Source organism: Stegastes partitus, unplaced genomic scaffold (assembly GCF_000690725.1).
Source record: "Stegastes partitus isolate 25-593 unplaced genomic scaffold, Stegastes_partitus-1.0.2 Scaffold106, whole genome shotgun sequence".
NCBI classification, from domain to species: domain Eukaryota; kingdom Metazoa; phylum Chordata; class Actinopteri; family Pomacentridae; genus Stegastes; species Stegastes partitus.
Genome location: NW_007577837.1, coordinates 646,743 through 663,697, shown reverse-complemented (window position 1 = coordinate 663,697; position 16,955 = coordinate 646,743). Strand labels below are relative to the sequence as shown.

At 42.5% G+C, this 16,955-nt stretch overlaps 2 protein-coding genes across 2 annotated transcripts; one reads left to right on the top strand and one right to left on the bottom strand.

Annotated features, from left to right (window-relative positions):
• Positions 1–1,026: 1,026 nt before the first annotated feature.
• LOC103354395 (soluble guanylate cyclase 88E-like) lies at positions 1,027–8,748 on the top strand. Its single transcript, XM_008277742.1, has 18 exons — positions 1,027–1,146; positions 1,329–1,469; positions 2,316–2,455; positions 2,627–2,761; positions 3,080–3,203; positions 3,293–3,412; positions 3,554–3,638; positions 3,904–3,990; positions 4,493–4,610; positions 5,208–5,337; positions 5,525–5,671; positions 6,431–6,577; positions 6,697–6,853; positions 6,929–7,038; positions 7,179–7,268; positions 8,050–8,208; positions 8,310–8,447; positions 8,596–8,748. Exons 1-18 carry the CDS (start codon positions 1,027–1,029, stop codon positions 8,746–8,748), a joined length of 2,301 nt encoding a protein of 766 aa, XP_008275964.1.
• A 3,950-nt stretch (positions 8,749–12,698) lies between these two features.
• On the bottom strand, positions 12,699–16,198 carry LOC103354384 (ADP-ribosylation factor-like protein 3). The gene is made up of 6 exons (XM_008277727.1): positions 16,181–16,198; positions 15,082–15,225; positions 13,723–13,839; positions 13,300–13,350; positions 13,007–13,192; positions 12,699–12,766 (listed from the first exon to the last, which is right to left on the bottom strand). Exons 1-6 carry the CDS (start codon positions 16,196–16,198, stop codon positions 12,719–12,721), a joined length of 564 nt encoding a protein of 187 aa, XP_008275949.1. The 3' UTR covers positions 12,699–12,718.
• Between the last annotated feature and the right edge of the window lie 757 nt (positions 16,199–16,955).

The following is a 16,955-nucleotide window of genomic DNA, read 5'->3' as shown; positions in this document are numbered from 1 at the left end:
TGCATAAATCCTTTTTTCCTCCTGTTAAACGATAAGTAATGACCTTTAACTTTATATTTAGTTGCCCTTTTTGAACTTAAGTTAGTTTTTATCATGCGGTTTTTCCCCCTCCAAATTGATTCATTGAGCTCAGCAGGAGGCTGGAGGGGAAAAAACATTTTCTTTATCCCTGCTGAGATTGGATATCGATTCCGCACCTGCCCTGCTCCACAATACCACTATCTCCCAGTGGGAAGCCTCCTGGCCTCTGAAAGAAAATGTGAAGTCATCCTGAGTCACAGAAAATTATCTACAGACACACAACAGAAGTTGAAGAGTTGCTGCCCATTAAAGGTTTATTTAGGAGTGTTTGTTTAGTAGAAAAAAGCAATTTAGCTTTATACACAGACCCCAGAGCCGCTTGTATTCCTCTTTCAAGGCTTTTATGTGGCTCTGCCGTAGCGATTAGAATAAATCTATCACCTGTTTAAACCTATTTCTCATGACAATTTATTACACAATAGGTAATTATAACAAGTGCCTACTCGTACATCAGCGGTTTGAAAACACATTTCCCCCCCAAAACGGCCGACAAGACGGTAACAAGATGAAAACGGAGCAATTTCTCATGATTGGTGTCATCTGTGTTTGAGAGGTTTCTTCCGCAGCGTGTTCGTGTCACATAGAGAAGGTGCACAGCCACCAGGCACTGACAGCTGACACAAGAACAATAGGGGCCCATTCATGCTCAAGGGGTTGTGTAATTAGGGCACCTTTAAAACGGTTTGCCCTGTTGGCCTTCTGATGAAACCTTATTGGCAGGGCTGAGAGCAGGAGACAGCAAAAGCAGCAATATTAAGTACATATCTTTTTATAGCTTCGCGCTGAAAGCTAAATGCATTAAAATTCAGCTTGCAGCACTGAAAAAGTCATCATTCTGAACTTTTCTTATCGCTCGCAGGTGCCTTTGGGAGGACTGTTGGAAGTCAATCAGCTGGGGAGCCGCCTTGACAGTGCTCAGTTTGAGCTTCAATCCAGAGAGAAATAATGTATGGGCTGCTGTGTGAGAGTCTTCATGACTTCATCAAGGAGTCGTACGGAGATGATGTGTGGAAGCTTGTCAGAGAGAGAGCAGATGTCAGACTGCACTCTTTTGTCACCCACCAGGTACAGTGTCTACAATATGACATAATATTGCATGTCTATGCGTGGAATAATAATGCTTGTGAGGTCTGTAGCGTGGTGTACTTTGCACTTTTATCTGTCAAGTCTGTTGCTTTTGTCTGAGACTTCATTGTTCTGATGTCAAAAAGTCTGTGTTTTCTAAGTGATAACGCTTGCATCTGCAGGTGTATAGTGAGAGCGTGATTCCCCGGATTGCAAAGGCAGCCAGCGGAGTGACAGGAACGCCCTACAATGAGCTCATGAATTCCTGGGGCGTCTACTTCCTGGGCTTTGTGGGGAAATATGGCTATGACAGGATCCTCAAGGTGGGAAAAGACTGCAGAATCAAAAGTGTCAGAACTGTGTTGTTTTTTGACAGATAGATATAAGTATTAAATATGCCATGAACTATGTATTTACTTCTGTGAATAGTGTGTCTTGCAGTGGGTTTTGTCAGTAGATGTTGAGGGAATCTGTCATCTGGGGCTCCGTGTTTGAAAGAGTTCATGCTGTAGTTGCACTTCGATGCACTGCTCTGCTCGATTTTGTGGATTCAGTCTTTCAAGACATTAAAGGAATAGTTTAAATGTTTTGTCACAGTTCTGATAAATTATAAATTATAAATGTGAGCATCATTGTGCTCTCAGTAATCCTACGTCATGGATTCATTTATATATAAATAAATATATGACATTTCTTTAAAGGAGGATTCTAATTATAATAGCTCCAGTAATGCCAAGCTGCAACTGTCATGCCCTTGAGCAAAGCCCTTAACCCTGTCTACTCCAGGGGCTGACGGGGTTAAGGGCTGACCCTGTGCTCTGACCCAGCTTCCTAACAAGGTGGAAAAAAGACAAAAAGACAATTTTTCCCTGTGGGATCAATAAAGGGGGGGAAAAAACCCCCAAATAAAACAAAACTACTCTATTTATTTTCACAAAGTTGGAGGACTCACAAGAGATTGACTCTAAAAAGAACGGTAAAGAAAAAGCTTTTTAATCTGTTTGTCTCCACACACACGATGCAATAACCCCAATGAAATAAAAGGGTAATATCCTACAATTCACGACATTTAAATTGACGTGTTTGTAAAAAGAAAAACTCACACACATTGATTTCCCTCCAGTCAAACAGAGTAGACTTGATGTGTCTCTTCGTGCCTCTGCCTGCAGGTGCTGGGCCGGCATGTCCGTGACTTCGTCAACGGCCTTGACAACCTCCATGAATACCTGCGCTTCAGCTACCCCAAGGTGCAGCCCCCAACCTTCTTCTGCCAGGAGGAATCTGCCACCGGAGTCACCCTCCATTACAGGTCTGCGGCTGGGCGTTCAGTGACTATACCCTCTGAATTGGTCAGAGGGTGAAGATTGAGGGGCTATTATCGGACGTAAAAGTTGAAAGAGGGACTAGGACAGCAGAGGGAAAAGCTGTGCAATTAATCTCTTTAGAAAGACATTCAATTTTCTTCCTCTGTGACCTGCAGGAGTAAACGTAAAGGCTACCTGCACTATGCCATGGGTCAGCTGAGGCAGATGGGGAAGCAGTTCTACGACACTGACATCCATGTGGAGGTGCTGTCTGAGCAGATGGTCGGAGACTACTCCCATGTCACCATGAGGTAAGTGAAAGACACACAAAGCCTTTTTTTTAACGAATAAATTGTGGAAAGTAACTTGCGACATTTACTCCAGTGATACTCTTTACCTGAGTCTTTTCCTTTAATGTGACTTGATACATTTACTAAAGTTATTTAACTTCAGTAATTACAATAGATTGAGATACAACATATAAAAACTAAACCAGCCCTTTTCGCTTGTGCTCCCTGACAAAAGAGGAGGATCTTTTATTGACTTTTCCTCCAGCGAAGCTCTGTACAATTCTTCAAACAATTAACTTTGAAGTTTTTCAAAAAGTTTTCATCTGTGTGGCTTCACAGGCTGAACTTTGACAACTCAGCCTACCGCTACATCATGAAAGAGGACGAGGAGGAGCAGGAGATTTTGCCCATTACCTCCGACTTCTTCTTTGAGGTCTTCCCCTTTAACATCGTCTTCAGACAGGTAATTATTTTGATTTATCGTCCTTCTGTTGCCGAGGGCAGTTGAGGAATGAAATGAAGTCACACTCCCTGATTATTTAAATTCTTCAGGACATGGTGGTGCACAACGTGGGCTCGGGCCTCGCTACAGTCTTCCCTGATTTGGATGGAAAGAAGATCAATGATGCCTTTTTGCTGGCTCGCCCTCTGGTGGAGTTCACCTGGAACATGGTGGGACATTTCAGACAGAAGTTATTTTACGTTTTCCGACCGATTCCAGTGCATTATTACACTACATGCATCTTTAAAATATCAACTGTAAGCAGGGTGATAATGAAAGAGGAAAATGCTGATTTAGCAATCTGTACACAGATCATCTCACACCCCAACAACCTGTTCGAAATCATGTCCAAGGAGCCTGTGAAGAGAGAGAGGAACCTTCACAACCGAGTCCAGAGTAAGAGCGGAAGCCGTGTAAACACTCGCAGGGGTGTGTGTCTGATTGGAAACGAATTGCCTCCTTGTGTTCTTATATGACACAAAAGACGCAGTGAATTTAAACTTCATTGAAAAAAAACAAAAACAAAATGGATGTCTGTTCCTGTGCGAGAGAATCAGCCTTTCTCAGAAATTCAACTGTTTGATGTTTTAGTCACCTTCAGCTGAGTGAAGGATGTAAATACGAATGTTTGTGACTGATTGTTCGCCCTGTTTCCTCACAGATTCTGACTATGAAAATGCCAATCGCTCTGCAGACGTAGATGTGGAGCTCATGGCTTTCCAGTCCATCATTGGAGATGATTACAAAGGTTTTGACCTTCCTGTTTTCCACAGACGTGTAGCAGGAGCCAAGCAAAGAGACCCTGAAGTAGTTAGGCCGAGAATGAGTGCACAGTAATGTTAAAATACAAAACAACCTCACTCTAAAGGGATTGTTGTTAGGCTGGAGCCAGTATTGAGTTTCCGCCATCCAAGAAAAAGTGCAGAACAAAACCTGCTGTGCAACATGAATCATTGTTACATTAAGACAAAACCAAACTCCCGCTGTTTCTACTTCCTAATCTAAGCTATTCACTACAGCTTCATCTAAACATACTGTACAGACATGAGAGTGGTACTTATTTATTCATCCAACTGTCAGAAAGAAGATGATGTACTGCATTTCCCAAAATGTCAAACAATTCTTTTAAAATGTTAAATCCATTAGGATGAAATTGGTAATACGTTGCAGTTATTATCTGCTGCCGAAGTCTAATCTAAAAAACACCTCTGGATGTTTGTCTTCTTGGCATTTGACTGGTCCCCTTTTAGACGGTAACAGCGCTAATGCAATGGAGAGCTGGGGTGATGGGAGCCGCTGCCTCAAGCTGAAAGGACAAATGAGATACATGCCAGAGTGGGAGTCCATCATCTTCCTGGGAACCCCTGTGTAAGGCCCACACACACACACACACACGCACACACACACACACACACACACACACACACACACACATCGATACAGACCTTTATTAAAAGACTGCAGCTGAAAAGTAAAACATTCTAAAAAGCAGCAAGAGCTAAACTGAATTACGAAGCTGGAAATAAAAGCCTGGGCAGTGAATCAAATCAGGGGCCCATTCTAACAGCACTTACCATGCATGAAATGAGCTGCTAATTAGCTTGTAATCAGACAGTGCAGCTCTTGTGAGCCTAATGGGAACCCATTTGCAACTGAGAGTGTTTTCCACAGAGTACATTACCAAAACATCTCCCTCCTCTTCTGAAACATTTTGTTTTGCAAGCAAAATGCCCTTATGCCTGTATTGACAAAGCTTCTGAAATGTTAAACGCCACACCCCACTGCTTACATTATTGATATCGCAGGAAACTAAAAATAATGTTTCCCATGATTCCCGTCTCTTCATCCTACAGTTTTTATAGGTAATGCTATTATAATGTAATGGATTCTGGAGCTGTTTCAGTGCATATTATTTAATATAACCATTGTTCTCTCCTTCCTCCCTCTTCTCCTTTCTAACTGCAGGATGGAGAGTCTGAGCGCAATGTTTAAGACCGGCCTGTACATTAACGACCTGAGCATGCACGACTCCAGCAGAGACCTGGTGCTGGCGGGCACGCAGCAGTCGGAGGAGCTGAAGAGAGCTCTCATACAGGTTCCTTGTGCCAAAGTGCCGCTACATTTTATATGTGTGATCAACCCACTTGTCACTCTGCATTATGCAAAGTTGCTCTGAGGCTCTTCTTTCAGTCAAGCAGTCCCAGATCACAGTCTGCAGAGCCGAGATACAAACTAAACAATATTTTTTTTTCTGTTTTCCTCCCTCTTCCCCGGGAGCGCAGGAGCAGAAGAAGTCCAGTAAGCTGGAAGAGAGCATGAAGATGTTGGACTACGAGATGAAGAAGACAGACGACCTCCTGTACAGGATGATTCCCAAGCCGGTTGCTAAAAGGCTGCGCAAAGGAGAGCCAGCTGTAAACACTTGTGAGGTCAGGATTGTAAATAGTCTGATATAAACACATATTGCTTTTCTTAGGCCCTTTTTCTAGTCTTTGCACGAAGCTAAGCTGTTTTTGTACTGATAGAGAATTATACTATTCTTCTACAACATGCAGGAATCAGAGGCAGGAGAGAAGACTTTTTTTCTCTGCATCAATAGATAAATTTCTCTGAAAACACAGAAAAATGCAAATGATTATATAATATCCGTACACCTCTCATATTATCTTCTCATGTTTCCTTTCACTAGACTGAGATTTCCTTACCGATATTATTAAGGAACTGAATCTTCCCTTTTATGGTTCACTTTAATTGGCCCTAATTAAGTCTAGCGGAAAGTGAGATCAAAGACAAGGTACATCTATGGTGGAGAAGGGAGTACAGAGGGTAGCTGTCATAACAGTGTGATATACTGTAGCTGCGCTGGAGAGTAAAGAATACCACGAGACCTTTGTGCCTGGTGCTCTGTGCTTACTTCAACTCACATGCCTGTACTGAGGCACCTTAAAAAATGGCACAGATGTGTAATTAAAGATTTAATCTAGCATCTACCAGGGAGTAAGTTTCTTTTTTCTTCCAACTGCAAAAAGCAACCTAAACAGACACCACCCTTATAAATCTTTCATATTCATACTACAGGAGACTTTTTGCTTTTTAATAAGAGCATGTACTGCCTCCCTCACCTCTGTATGTGTGTGCAATACATCAACCCGTCGCCTCACCTGCTCTTTTAATGCCTTTCCTCCCAGGTGTTCCCAGATGTGACCATTCTCTTCAGCGACGTCGTGGGATTTACTCGCATTTGCAGCCACATCACTCCGATGCAGGTGGTCTCCATGCTCAACACCATGTACACGCTGTTTGACACGCTCAGTGAGAAGCACCGCGTCTTCAAGGTTTGTGTTGTTTTTTTTTTTTTCTTTACGTGTTACACTTTTCCCACACAAGTGCTCCCAGGTAAGAACTGCTGTCCCTGTGTGTGTGTGTGTGTGTGTGTTGTTTTTTTTTTGTCCAGGTTGAGACCATTGGAGATGCATACATGGTGGTTGCGGGAGCTCCGGAGAAGACTAAGTATCACGCTCACAACATCTGCGACATGGCCTTAGACATGGTGCGCTCCATAGATCACCTCAAAGACCCCTCCAACGGCAACAACATCCAGATTCGTGTTGGTGGGTAGGCGGTGCACGGAGCTGTCAGTGTGTATATGTCAGGGTGACTGAACTGATCGACTGCTGTGCTTGCAGGGATACACTCTGGGATGGTCGTGGCAGGTGTGGTGGGACACAAGATGCCACGTTATGGTCTGCACGGCGACACTGTCCACACTGCCTCTGCCATGGAGAGCAACGGGAAGGTGGGTGAAAGACCGATCATGTCTCTCAAAAACTGAAAAAACAACGTCTCTTTCTCTACATATACAAATGTCTGTATATACTTAGCAAGTATTAGTTGTCTGTGATTTTGTCGTGACTGCTCGCTCTCTGTCCCAATCAGGAGATGCACATTCAGCTCAGCAGCGCCACCTACGAGCACCTGAAAGGAAGTCACTTCATTTTCGAACGGAGGGGCATTATTACAATCAAGGTCAAGGGTCAAAGCTGTTACCGTAGCAACTGCACCTTCCTCATTCACAGCATGCAATCAACCGCTACGACTGCGTGCAACTAATTAGCAATTGCCATACAACAACATGTGTAACACAAAGTTCAAATCAGTTCAATTCAATTTAACTCAAAGGACTTAATGCGTTTTATTTAAAGCACACGCAAATGAACACACACTAACATGTGATAAAAAAAAACAAAACAATAATAAATAGTTATGATGCTTTAAAAAAGTATTAAATGCACGTCTCCTCTCCAGACTAAATACATGTTATCTGCAAATAAGGGCCAAAGGCTGAAGCTCTAATTTGCTCTAATGGAAGGTTTGTGTATCAGCAATCAGACAGGGTGCACATTTCAGAACCTCAAAAATATATAAAATAATAATAACTCACAATGTTTTGGCTCTGGGGAGTCGGCGCACTTAGTATTCACAGCTGGTAATCGCAGCTTGCTTGTTGATTTGCCATTTTATCGTGGGGCTCGACTTTGAGGCTGTACATTCTGTGATAATACCAGCAAAGTGACTCCCGAAGGTTTCTGAGGCAACTGATTACAGGTGCCAATCTCAAGAAAGAGAGAGTGAATCATTTTTCATCAGGGAATTGAAAATCTGGCACCTGCCATTTTACTTCCATAACAGAGATTGTGCCTCTGAGCGTATATCTTTGAGTTTTTGTGCATGTGTCAGGCATCTTTATGTAAAAAAACCTAAATCTCTCTTCGGCTTTTTTTTTTTCTTCCCTTCATTCCATTTTTAGGGGAACGTTGAAATTGAGACATACTGGCTGAAGGGAAAAAGGGACAAGGATGGGAATGCTCAGGCAGCGTGTCCTCAGTTTGAGACCCAGACCATCAGTAAGGCCATCAGCAAGGCCACCATCTCAGGCCCTGAGGCCACAGGGGACGAGGAGGGACTGGTAAAGGTTCAGCTGAGACACGCTTCAATGCTGCAGACTCTCATTTGCTTCATTTTCACCATCATCATCATCTCTATGACTCCGTCTGTCTCTGCCCTCAGGTTTTCCCGCTGGTAGCAGGGGAGGATGAGGATGATGTCAAGTCTATTCGCTCTCATCGTATCAAAATGGAGATTTCAGGCCATTCTCTGGAGGAGTCAATAGAGGAGTGCCGGGTGGAAGAGATGTCTGTTCATAAGGTGAGAGCGAATATGTGATTTCTAGAATGATAGACTTTTAATGACTCTGAATATAACTCCTTCTAAATCGTTTTCTTTTCATCCATACAAGTCAATATGATTGATATTGATTGTTATTTATGTGATACATTTCTTGTTCTTTTCCCAGTCCCACTTTAAGGATGCTCTGCAGGACGAGCTCGAGGACTCTCACCTTGAACTGGACTCACCTGAGTCTGACGGCAGAGACTCCATGATGGAGTCCCGTGACAGCTCCTGTGACTCCCGCTGCTCCAAAAGTGCCATGTGCTCCGTGTCGTGAACCGCTGTGTCTTTAAAGCTGACGCTATCTGATGCTGATGCCAGTAATTCTTGTGTATTACTCCTTCTGAAGCGCTTTTTGTACAGCTAGCTCAAAGCGCTGAATCATAGGCCAGATGGCAGATAGAAATGCAGGTTTTAGCTGTTATTTCAGCTTTTTGAAGCAGTTGTTGTGTTGATGCCGAGGCAATATCAGATGACATGTTTGTATACTGACTAGAATCTAATCCTTGGAATTCTGAGTGACCCTGTGTGCTGTTAGATTTTACATCAAAATCATCAGTGCTTATTTTGCTTTGACAATAAAAAAATCAGCTGCAGCCATTTGTGTAATTTTACACCAACAGCTCCTTCAAATCTCTATTGGCTTTAGGAGTGAGCAGGCACTTCTCCATTTCATTCCTCATACTAGTCACCGCAACGCAAACTGAAACTTTGCAGTGCACCTATTGTGTAATATACTTCAGTAATAATAAGTGTGTGCTGCCATGTGGCACGAGCTCAGTGTTTTCGATGTTCTGCTGCACCTTGTGGATGTGACATCTTGCTTCGTCCTGTGAATAAATCGCTCCTCCGTCTCCTCCCTCTCCGTCTTTCATCCTGCATGTATCAGCTTATTGTTCTGTATCAGTCAAACACACAGCCATGGCACGATGAAATTGCCTGTCTGCTCAGTGAAAATAAAGTGAGACGTCTGCTGAGCAATGTGTCGATCCATTTGTTATTGTTTTACTTTTCACTCATAAGCATTGGCATTGAGACGCACATCTGTATGTTCACATATTTTACATGCTTTTATTAAACACAGTTCCATATGTCATTGCATTTGAGCTTAGAAATACATCATAGCTGTATTTTATGTGATTGCCTAGTTTACTTGTTGCTGCAGGTAAAAATGAATATCAAATGAATATGGGAGTTAAAGCATAACAAGATATCAGTTAATCCTGGTCCAGCATCCCGGTCAGACAATGTTCCCTACAGAGAGGTTATCAGATGAACTGCACTTGTAGGTGGCGTCCTCGCGATCTAGGCTGCATCCGTTGGTTGTTTGGGAGTCTTTGAGTGATGAATTGATGGAGCAGTGGAAGCAGAAGGCATAGAAAAAGGCCAGCAGGAGCAGAAAGCAGACCGCACAAAAAATGGCCACAATCAGGATGGTGTGCACTTCCATGTGCAACTTCTCTTGTGGGAGAAGTGTGGTGGTGGTCAGGAGGCTAGCAGTGAAACGGGGCAGCAGAGGAGTCGCTGTGGACAACTGGGGCTGCATGGAAGTCAGGTGGATGACCTCTGGCATGATGGGAGGATGTGCTCTGGAGATTTAGTTGCAGCTTTAAGAAGAAAACATTTTTTGTAATTTTCTTTACCACATGTAGAGATGAACACTTGCATTAGTAAGATACAGTAGTAATATCTAATTAAAGCAAGACAGTCACGTGTAACAATAAACCAATCAGTTGAAAACAACAGAATAACACAAGCTTAACATTATGAAATTTGGGGCAAAGCTTAGCATGGCAGATAAAGTCTGGCATTATTAATTTTAGCAACACAATTCCACCCAGTATAATAAAAAGCAGCAGGTTAATTATCTTTCCCTCAGACAACCAAACGCAGATTCGTCTCTTGTTCCTACCTGTGATGTGTAGTTGCAGTGTTGTTTTTCTGTCTGTCTGTGTGCAGGACTCTGTGCAGGGCTTCTGTTGGTAAACACAGCCTTGGAAAATGAGAGAAATGGAGGACAAGAGAAAGAGAGAGAAGGAGAGAGAGAGGGAGAGAGCGCGCTGGACTGAAGAGGAAAGGTGGCTGGTGGACCACTGGTAACAGGGAGGGTTGCCATGGCAACACTCGCTGAGGGGACACTCGCACGGGAGTGACATCATATCACCTCAAGATTAATAATGTGTTTTATAGTCAACAGATGGAGATGTTTGGACATTTTTAAACAAATGGAGCAAAATGAGTTCAAAATGAAGAGTAATCACCTAATTAAAATGATTTCAATCTTTAATTTATTTGTGTTTGCAGGCAAAAATAAAACCACCCTCCCAATTTGAGCTTTAGAATGCAACAACAAGAAAGACGTGAAATTATATTGTGTCATATCGCTTGTTTGGAAATAGCAGAGGCTCCTCTTCGGCCCTGAGATTGATCAGACCCTCTAATACTGCCCCCTGTTGGTAAAAGAAGCAGCACTGAACAGCCCATTACAAAGTGCTAACTCATCTCCCCGTCCTCCCAGCTCCTGTGCCGTCTGGTCTCTTTCAAACTGCCATAATGATCCTTTAGTACAAATTCTAATTGGCCCCACACCTCCTGCTGTGCTCCCTCAAAAGAAGCCTAAAAATGTTTTAGGACTTGCTCCAAATTTTAGTCGCCATGGAGATGACTAAATTATTCAACCAATAATCGGTAATTTTGTTAACACTTTCCAAGCAAACTAAATGGCAGTTTCCCCCCCTCACCACTCCCCAAGAACAACTCATAAATACCAGACAAAAAAATAAAAAATAGCAAAAATATTCATTTGCATAATTTCATGTAGAGGAGGACTCAGAACAAAGCCTGCCAGCTGATGTGATTTTAGAGTGCTTTCAGATGGTTAATTACAGCTCCAGACAATAGAAACAAAGGATCCATTAAATCCAACTGCAGTTAAGCAGAGCCAAAATGGCTGAATGGAGGGCTTAGTCTACACCAAGGTCAGTCTAAAGGACAAATATGTGAAGAATGACCACAAGGGTGTGTGGGCCCTCAAGCCTGGAGGGTCTCTGACTGCTGTCCTCCCTGGAGGAATGAAGTGACTCTAAAACCAATGATCTGAACCATCCTTCTGCGGAGCCCAAAACAAAGAAAACCAAGAAGGATTTTACTCAAACTTTCTCACACAAAGCAGACTATTTGCATTTCTGCCGGAAGAACACGCAGCGCTCACAGCTGGATGTGAGGTGTGTCATATGACCAACTACCTCTGTGAAAAGCGATCCTGACAAACAGACACATTGCTGCAAGAGAGGCTGCATACCATGTAACAGCCCCAGAATTAACATATAAAACATTTGAGAAAAAGTGTCCCTGCTGAAAATTAGTCAGCCTCTCTGCGTGTAATTTCCTGCACTGTTTGTTCTGCTGCGCCTTGAAGATCTGATATCTTGTTTTGCCATGCAATGTGAGTGCGTAATTGTAAACTCTCTTCTCTCCAACTCTTGCTTTTCAATTAGTCTCTTTCTCACTGTACAATGTAAGAGCTTGTCATCATGTTGTGGAAATAAAGCAAGATGACAGCTGAGCAGGAGCCGATCAGCTTGTTATTGTTCCTCTTGTCACTCAGTGATTTTTCTTACGGTCGCATTTGTGTGTTTTCTGTCTGTCACTGACAGTTTTAGAGCTGTAATTTGACCGGTAATGCGGCTGCCCCTATTGTTTGTGCATGTATGTACATATATTTAGATCATCTGAATACTGATGGCTTCAGCTGATTTGAAAACAAGTCAAACAAAATAGCAGAAATGACTAATCAATTTATTGTCAAAAACTCCCAAAACACATACTTTACACTCACACCAAACTGGTCTCTATGTAACTGACAAACCGCAACAGTCCTACATTTCTACACACTCAGCTTGGGTTTCTGAGTGTTTAGGGAAGCACACAGATTCACCAGACAAGGAACTTTGGGAAGATGGGAACAAAAACATAATTTGTTTTTTTTTTTAGGTCAGAACAGTAATTAATAAATTCCTAATTTACTTATTGTAGCTAAAATGTTTATTTTTATTAGCTACATTTGCAAAATATCCATAAAAATGACACAAATTGTAAAAACAAAATTAGCATTCAAATCTGTGAGGGGAGCTGAATCTGTCAAAGATGAGGTTTGCAGATATTGAATGACGGGACATATTTTTGTGATCCCTCATTTGACGCTGCCCCTCGGTTTGACTCCGGTCGGTGGTGTTTGAGATGCTGGTTCACTTCTTCTTGTTCACAATGTTGTTGCAGATCCAGTTCATGCCATCCTATTGATGAAAAAAAAAAATCACTTTCATACATGAGTCCAGACAGTCTGAGGATGAAAAACAGTCAAGATCATCCAACTAAGCAGGTGAAAAACATTATTGAGAGAATAAAGTCTCCATTAAAACAGTTCAGAGTGATTTTCAATGCAATATTGTGCCGCAGGAGCATAGGGAGCACTTTTATGTGGCTAATTAGGTTCCCTCTGAAGGAGAAATCAATAAATCAGAGTTGGCTCTGACCTGTACTCCCTCCCCTGACACAGCTGAGCAGGCCTGAATCTGCCACTCGCGGTCCCGGTATGTATGCAGATTCAGTCCCTCGGCAATCTCGCTGGCCGGTGATGCTGTGGCCAGATCCTGCTTATTGGCAAAGATGAGCACCGGAACGCCCTTTAAATTCTCCTCATCGATCAGCTCAGACAGCTCCTGCACATACGTACACATGCAACCACTTGTAAGCGACTTTTGTGAAGAAAATATGTGATATTGTTAATTTTGCTTTGGTTTTTGTCAGAATGCATCTGCAGGCTCACCAGACCCGTCTCCTCAAACCGCTTCTTATCTGCACTGTCAATGACATAAATCTGAAACAGCAAACACAGTTTACTAGCATCATATCCACATTTACTGAAAAGAAAACAGACAGTTCATGGATGATAAGATTTCTTTTTTGCCTTCACATTTGACTATCTGCTTGGAAATCACTGAAGGTGCCCAAAACTCAATGTAAAATAACAATAAAATACACCTTTTGTCACATTGTTTCAATAAGATTAGAGTTTTACCTTCATTAAAATACAATTTAAGCACTTAACCTGTGCTTACATGTACTACACTGTCCACACATATAGCAATTTAGTATGTAAAAAGTATCATAATTTAGGTATTTTCTGTTATGCTAATTGTCAGAAAAAAATGTAGATTTGAAATTACTTTAAATAAATGTAACTACTCACCAACAGGTCTGTGTTTTCCAGGTACTTTTTCCAGAAGGGCCTGATCTTCCTCTGTCCTCCAATGTCCCAAACGTTGAGCTTCATGCCATGAGAGGCAACACTCTTTATGTTGAAGCCCTGAAAGAAAACACAAAGCTGGAGTCACTGTACTACACATCACCGCCTTCAATTTAAAACTGTTCCGCTACACCTGCAAAGTCTTGTAAACGGTTATGAGGCAATTCATTAAGTGGCAGTGTACTAGAACACGGTCTTGTGTATTAAATTAATCACTGTTTGATTACTCTCTGTTGAAAACTCGTTACGTATCAGCAGGAGCGTTTACGCGTTTATAAGGACATGGTCACTGTGTTAATCCGCAGACGTTTTTCATAACATAGCTCCTCTCTGTTTCAGCTGGCTAAGTTGTATAACAACTTTATCCTGAGGGCCAGCTGAGGCACAGATCTGAGGATAAGACTGGAAGGATCAAGTGAAGTGTTTGTGTTCATGTGCCAAATCTGATTTATCTTTGTGGCGACCATTGGCATGTCATACTGCACCACATCCTCTCTGTCTGCTGTCTGATCAAGTGTCACACTTGCTCAGGACCTGGAAGTGCATCTGTTGATGTCTTGTCTTGTTGCGGTAGAGCAATGCGAGGGTATTAGATAATGATATTAGAGGTTAGATAATTACATCAGAGGGAGGTGATAAAATATGGGACGCCGCCAGAATGCCAGGATCTTCTCAGAAAAAGTGTTGAGAGCATGCAAATCAGCAGGGTCATGTAAGGCCGCGGTTTATCTCCCGATGAAAGGTTGTTCAACAGGATAATGGCGCGATGCGACATGCATTATCATTTCACTGACGAGTGGTTAAAGCATGTGTCATATAAGGCCAATCAATTCATTTCACAGTGTGTCAGAAAACCAAAGGTCATCTGAATCCCATTAGTTTGAGCGAGAGTGTGCGTTGGTCCAGCTGGTCTTACAAGATTACACCCAATCCTCTGGGTTATAGTATTATGAAAAAAAGAGACTGTCTTCTGATAAGCTTCAGTCAAACAACATAAATCCATCATTATAAAACAGTGTATTTTTTTTTGTCAAAAGCACCCAGCAGACAAATTGCTTTAATGTCGAAAGCATGGTAACTCGTTTGTTAACAAAATTCTGATGGAATATTGCTGGCAGAGTAACCCTGTTTATCTGAAACACACTTAATAAAGAACATCAGGTAATTATGTTGTAGTGGCTCAGCTGTTCATGGTGAGATGAATTCAATTAAACAAAGACACAAAAACATCATCTGCGAGTGTGTCGCGTAGTGTTTCTTATTATGCCGTGCAGGCCTGCTGCACACACAGCTCGCTCTCACCTGTGTTGGTGTGATAGTGTTTACGTCCTCAGAGGCGAGGCTTTTCAGCAGTGTGGTCTTGCCAGCGTTGTCCAACCCCAGTAGCACTATCCTGACCTCCTGCTCTGTGGATCCCTTCAGTTTCTCTATGACAGAGAGTAAGCCCTGCAGACGGGCAGGAGGGTCAGTGAGGGAAACAGAACAGCGTTATCCAGATCATAAGACTGACTGCAGCACCTTTAAGTACTTGTAGATTACATTTATCTCATGTGTCTTAAGTATCATTTGTTGCTGGATTTTTAAAACTCCTGTTTTTGGTTTAGAATACAAAACATGCACAATTCACAGTAATGGTAAAAAAAAAAAAAAAAGACTTCTACGGATTAAATCAGGCAAGAGTGTCATCCAGTTCTGACATTATATTATTGGAAAGCCAGATGATTGAGCAAAAGAAAATGATCTTCTTTACTTTCCTCCAGGGTGTAATGTTGCGCTGACATACTCTCGAAACATCCAATATCATGAGGTAAATGAAAAGACAGATACCATTTCCAACTGAAAACTAATAAAATCTTCCTGACCTCGTTCTGACTCGAGGTCAAAGCGCCCCTCGCAGACGGCAGTGTTGAGCATACATATGTGTGGCCGCGACGCTCCACCTTGCACTCCCGTCTCCGGTAGCTACTTTACAACTAACACTCACATTCAGTAACAATGAATCTGCTGCTTCATTTAGAGCTCCATTCATACATTAGTGACCTGATTAATTAACTAATTAGTCTGGGAGATTGTACAACCAGACAGAGCAGCAAGACTGCAAAGGTACTGTAGGTTTAAACATTTGAAATAATGCAACAGATCCTCGTGTCTGCATGATTAACTGCACATCGCAGAGATCCCATTTAGGAGCATTATCATAGCTGCTATATTGTATAAACACAACCAAAGGAATTTAGATAATCCACCTGTGGCTGAGAGCTGCATCTACATACAGAAATACTGTAAAATGTCTGATGATTCACACTGTGTGAGTCATGACCACCTGTGGGAAATGATTTTGTATCAATGAAGGCTCACATTTGGTTTTATAAGTCCCGTTACTCCAGATCAGGTCACCTACCTTTTGAGCTTCTCCCATGTTGGTGTGTTTCCTGTGGCTTGGCTGGAGGGCTGCAGCTACATTCTCCAGTGAAGCTCACACAGGTGTGTTAGCTATCCAGGTCACCCAGGTTAGCTATCCAGAAAATGGAACCAGCTACCTCGGTCTTTTCTCGCCTCCTTCTCTATGAACTTGAGTGGGTTAAGTGCTATGTGTGTATGTGATTGTAATATCTACCTGGGCGTCAATTGCTCCTCAGTGTCACTGTAGAGTTAGCAAGCAGGAAGAGGGGGAGGGTGGATGGGACTGGGATTAGGAGGCCAGAATTAGCCCTAGTCATCCATGCAAAGGCCACCCCATTCTCCCTCCCCCTCCTTCCTCCGTCCATCCCTCCATCTCCACTTTGCAGTGGCTTTACCTGGATTATCCCTTAGCCACCTGCCATAGGAGGAAACAGAATACAGTCCTTCCTGACCCACTCACACACACAGAGAAAAAAAAAAAAGAAGTTTCTGCCATATGGTTGAAGGAAAAATATGCTGTTAATGCAGAAAAACAAAGACACTCGGGGCAGCGTGAGCACTAGCAGCATGCGTGCGCCGAACACATACACTTGAAAGGATTATATCATGTTGTTGCACCAGGGAACTTAGTATTTCTGTGTTCATAAGTCAACTCTCAAATCCCACATACATCCCCCTCTTGGAGAGGAGTGGATAGCATTATCGTCCCATATATCCATTACACGGCAGCCACTGTAAAGCTGCTCTGTGTAGTGTGCGCTCCTGTGAGTAGA

Coding starts and splice junctions, on each gene's coding strand:
- LOC103354384 (XM_008277727.1), bottom strand. Junction 13,351..13,722: donor TGGAAAACACAGACCTGTTG/GTGAGTAGTTAC, acceptor TTGCTGTTTCAG/ATTTATGTCATTGACAGTGC. Junction 12,767..13,006: donor TGTCAGGGGAGGGAGTACAG/GTCAGAGCCAAC, acceptor TTTCATCAATAG/GATGGCATGAACTGGATCTG.
- LOC103354395 (XM_008277742.1), top strand. CDS start 1,027: ATGTATGGGCTGCTGTGTGAGAGTCTTCATGACTTCATCAAGGAGTCG. Junction 6,578..6,696: donor AGAAGCACCGCGTCTTCAAG/GTTTGTGTTGTT, acceptor TTTTTTGTCCAG/GTTGAGACCATTGGAGATGC. Junction 7,269..8,049: donor GGGGCATTATTACAATCAAG/GTCAAGGGTCAA, acceptor TTCCATTTTTAG/GGGAACGTTGAAATTGAGAC.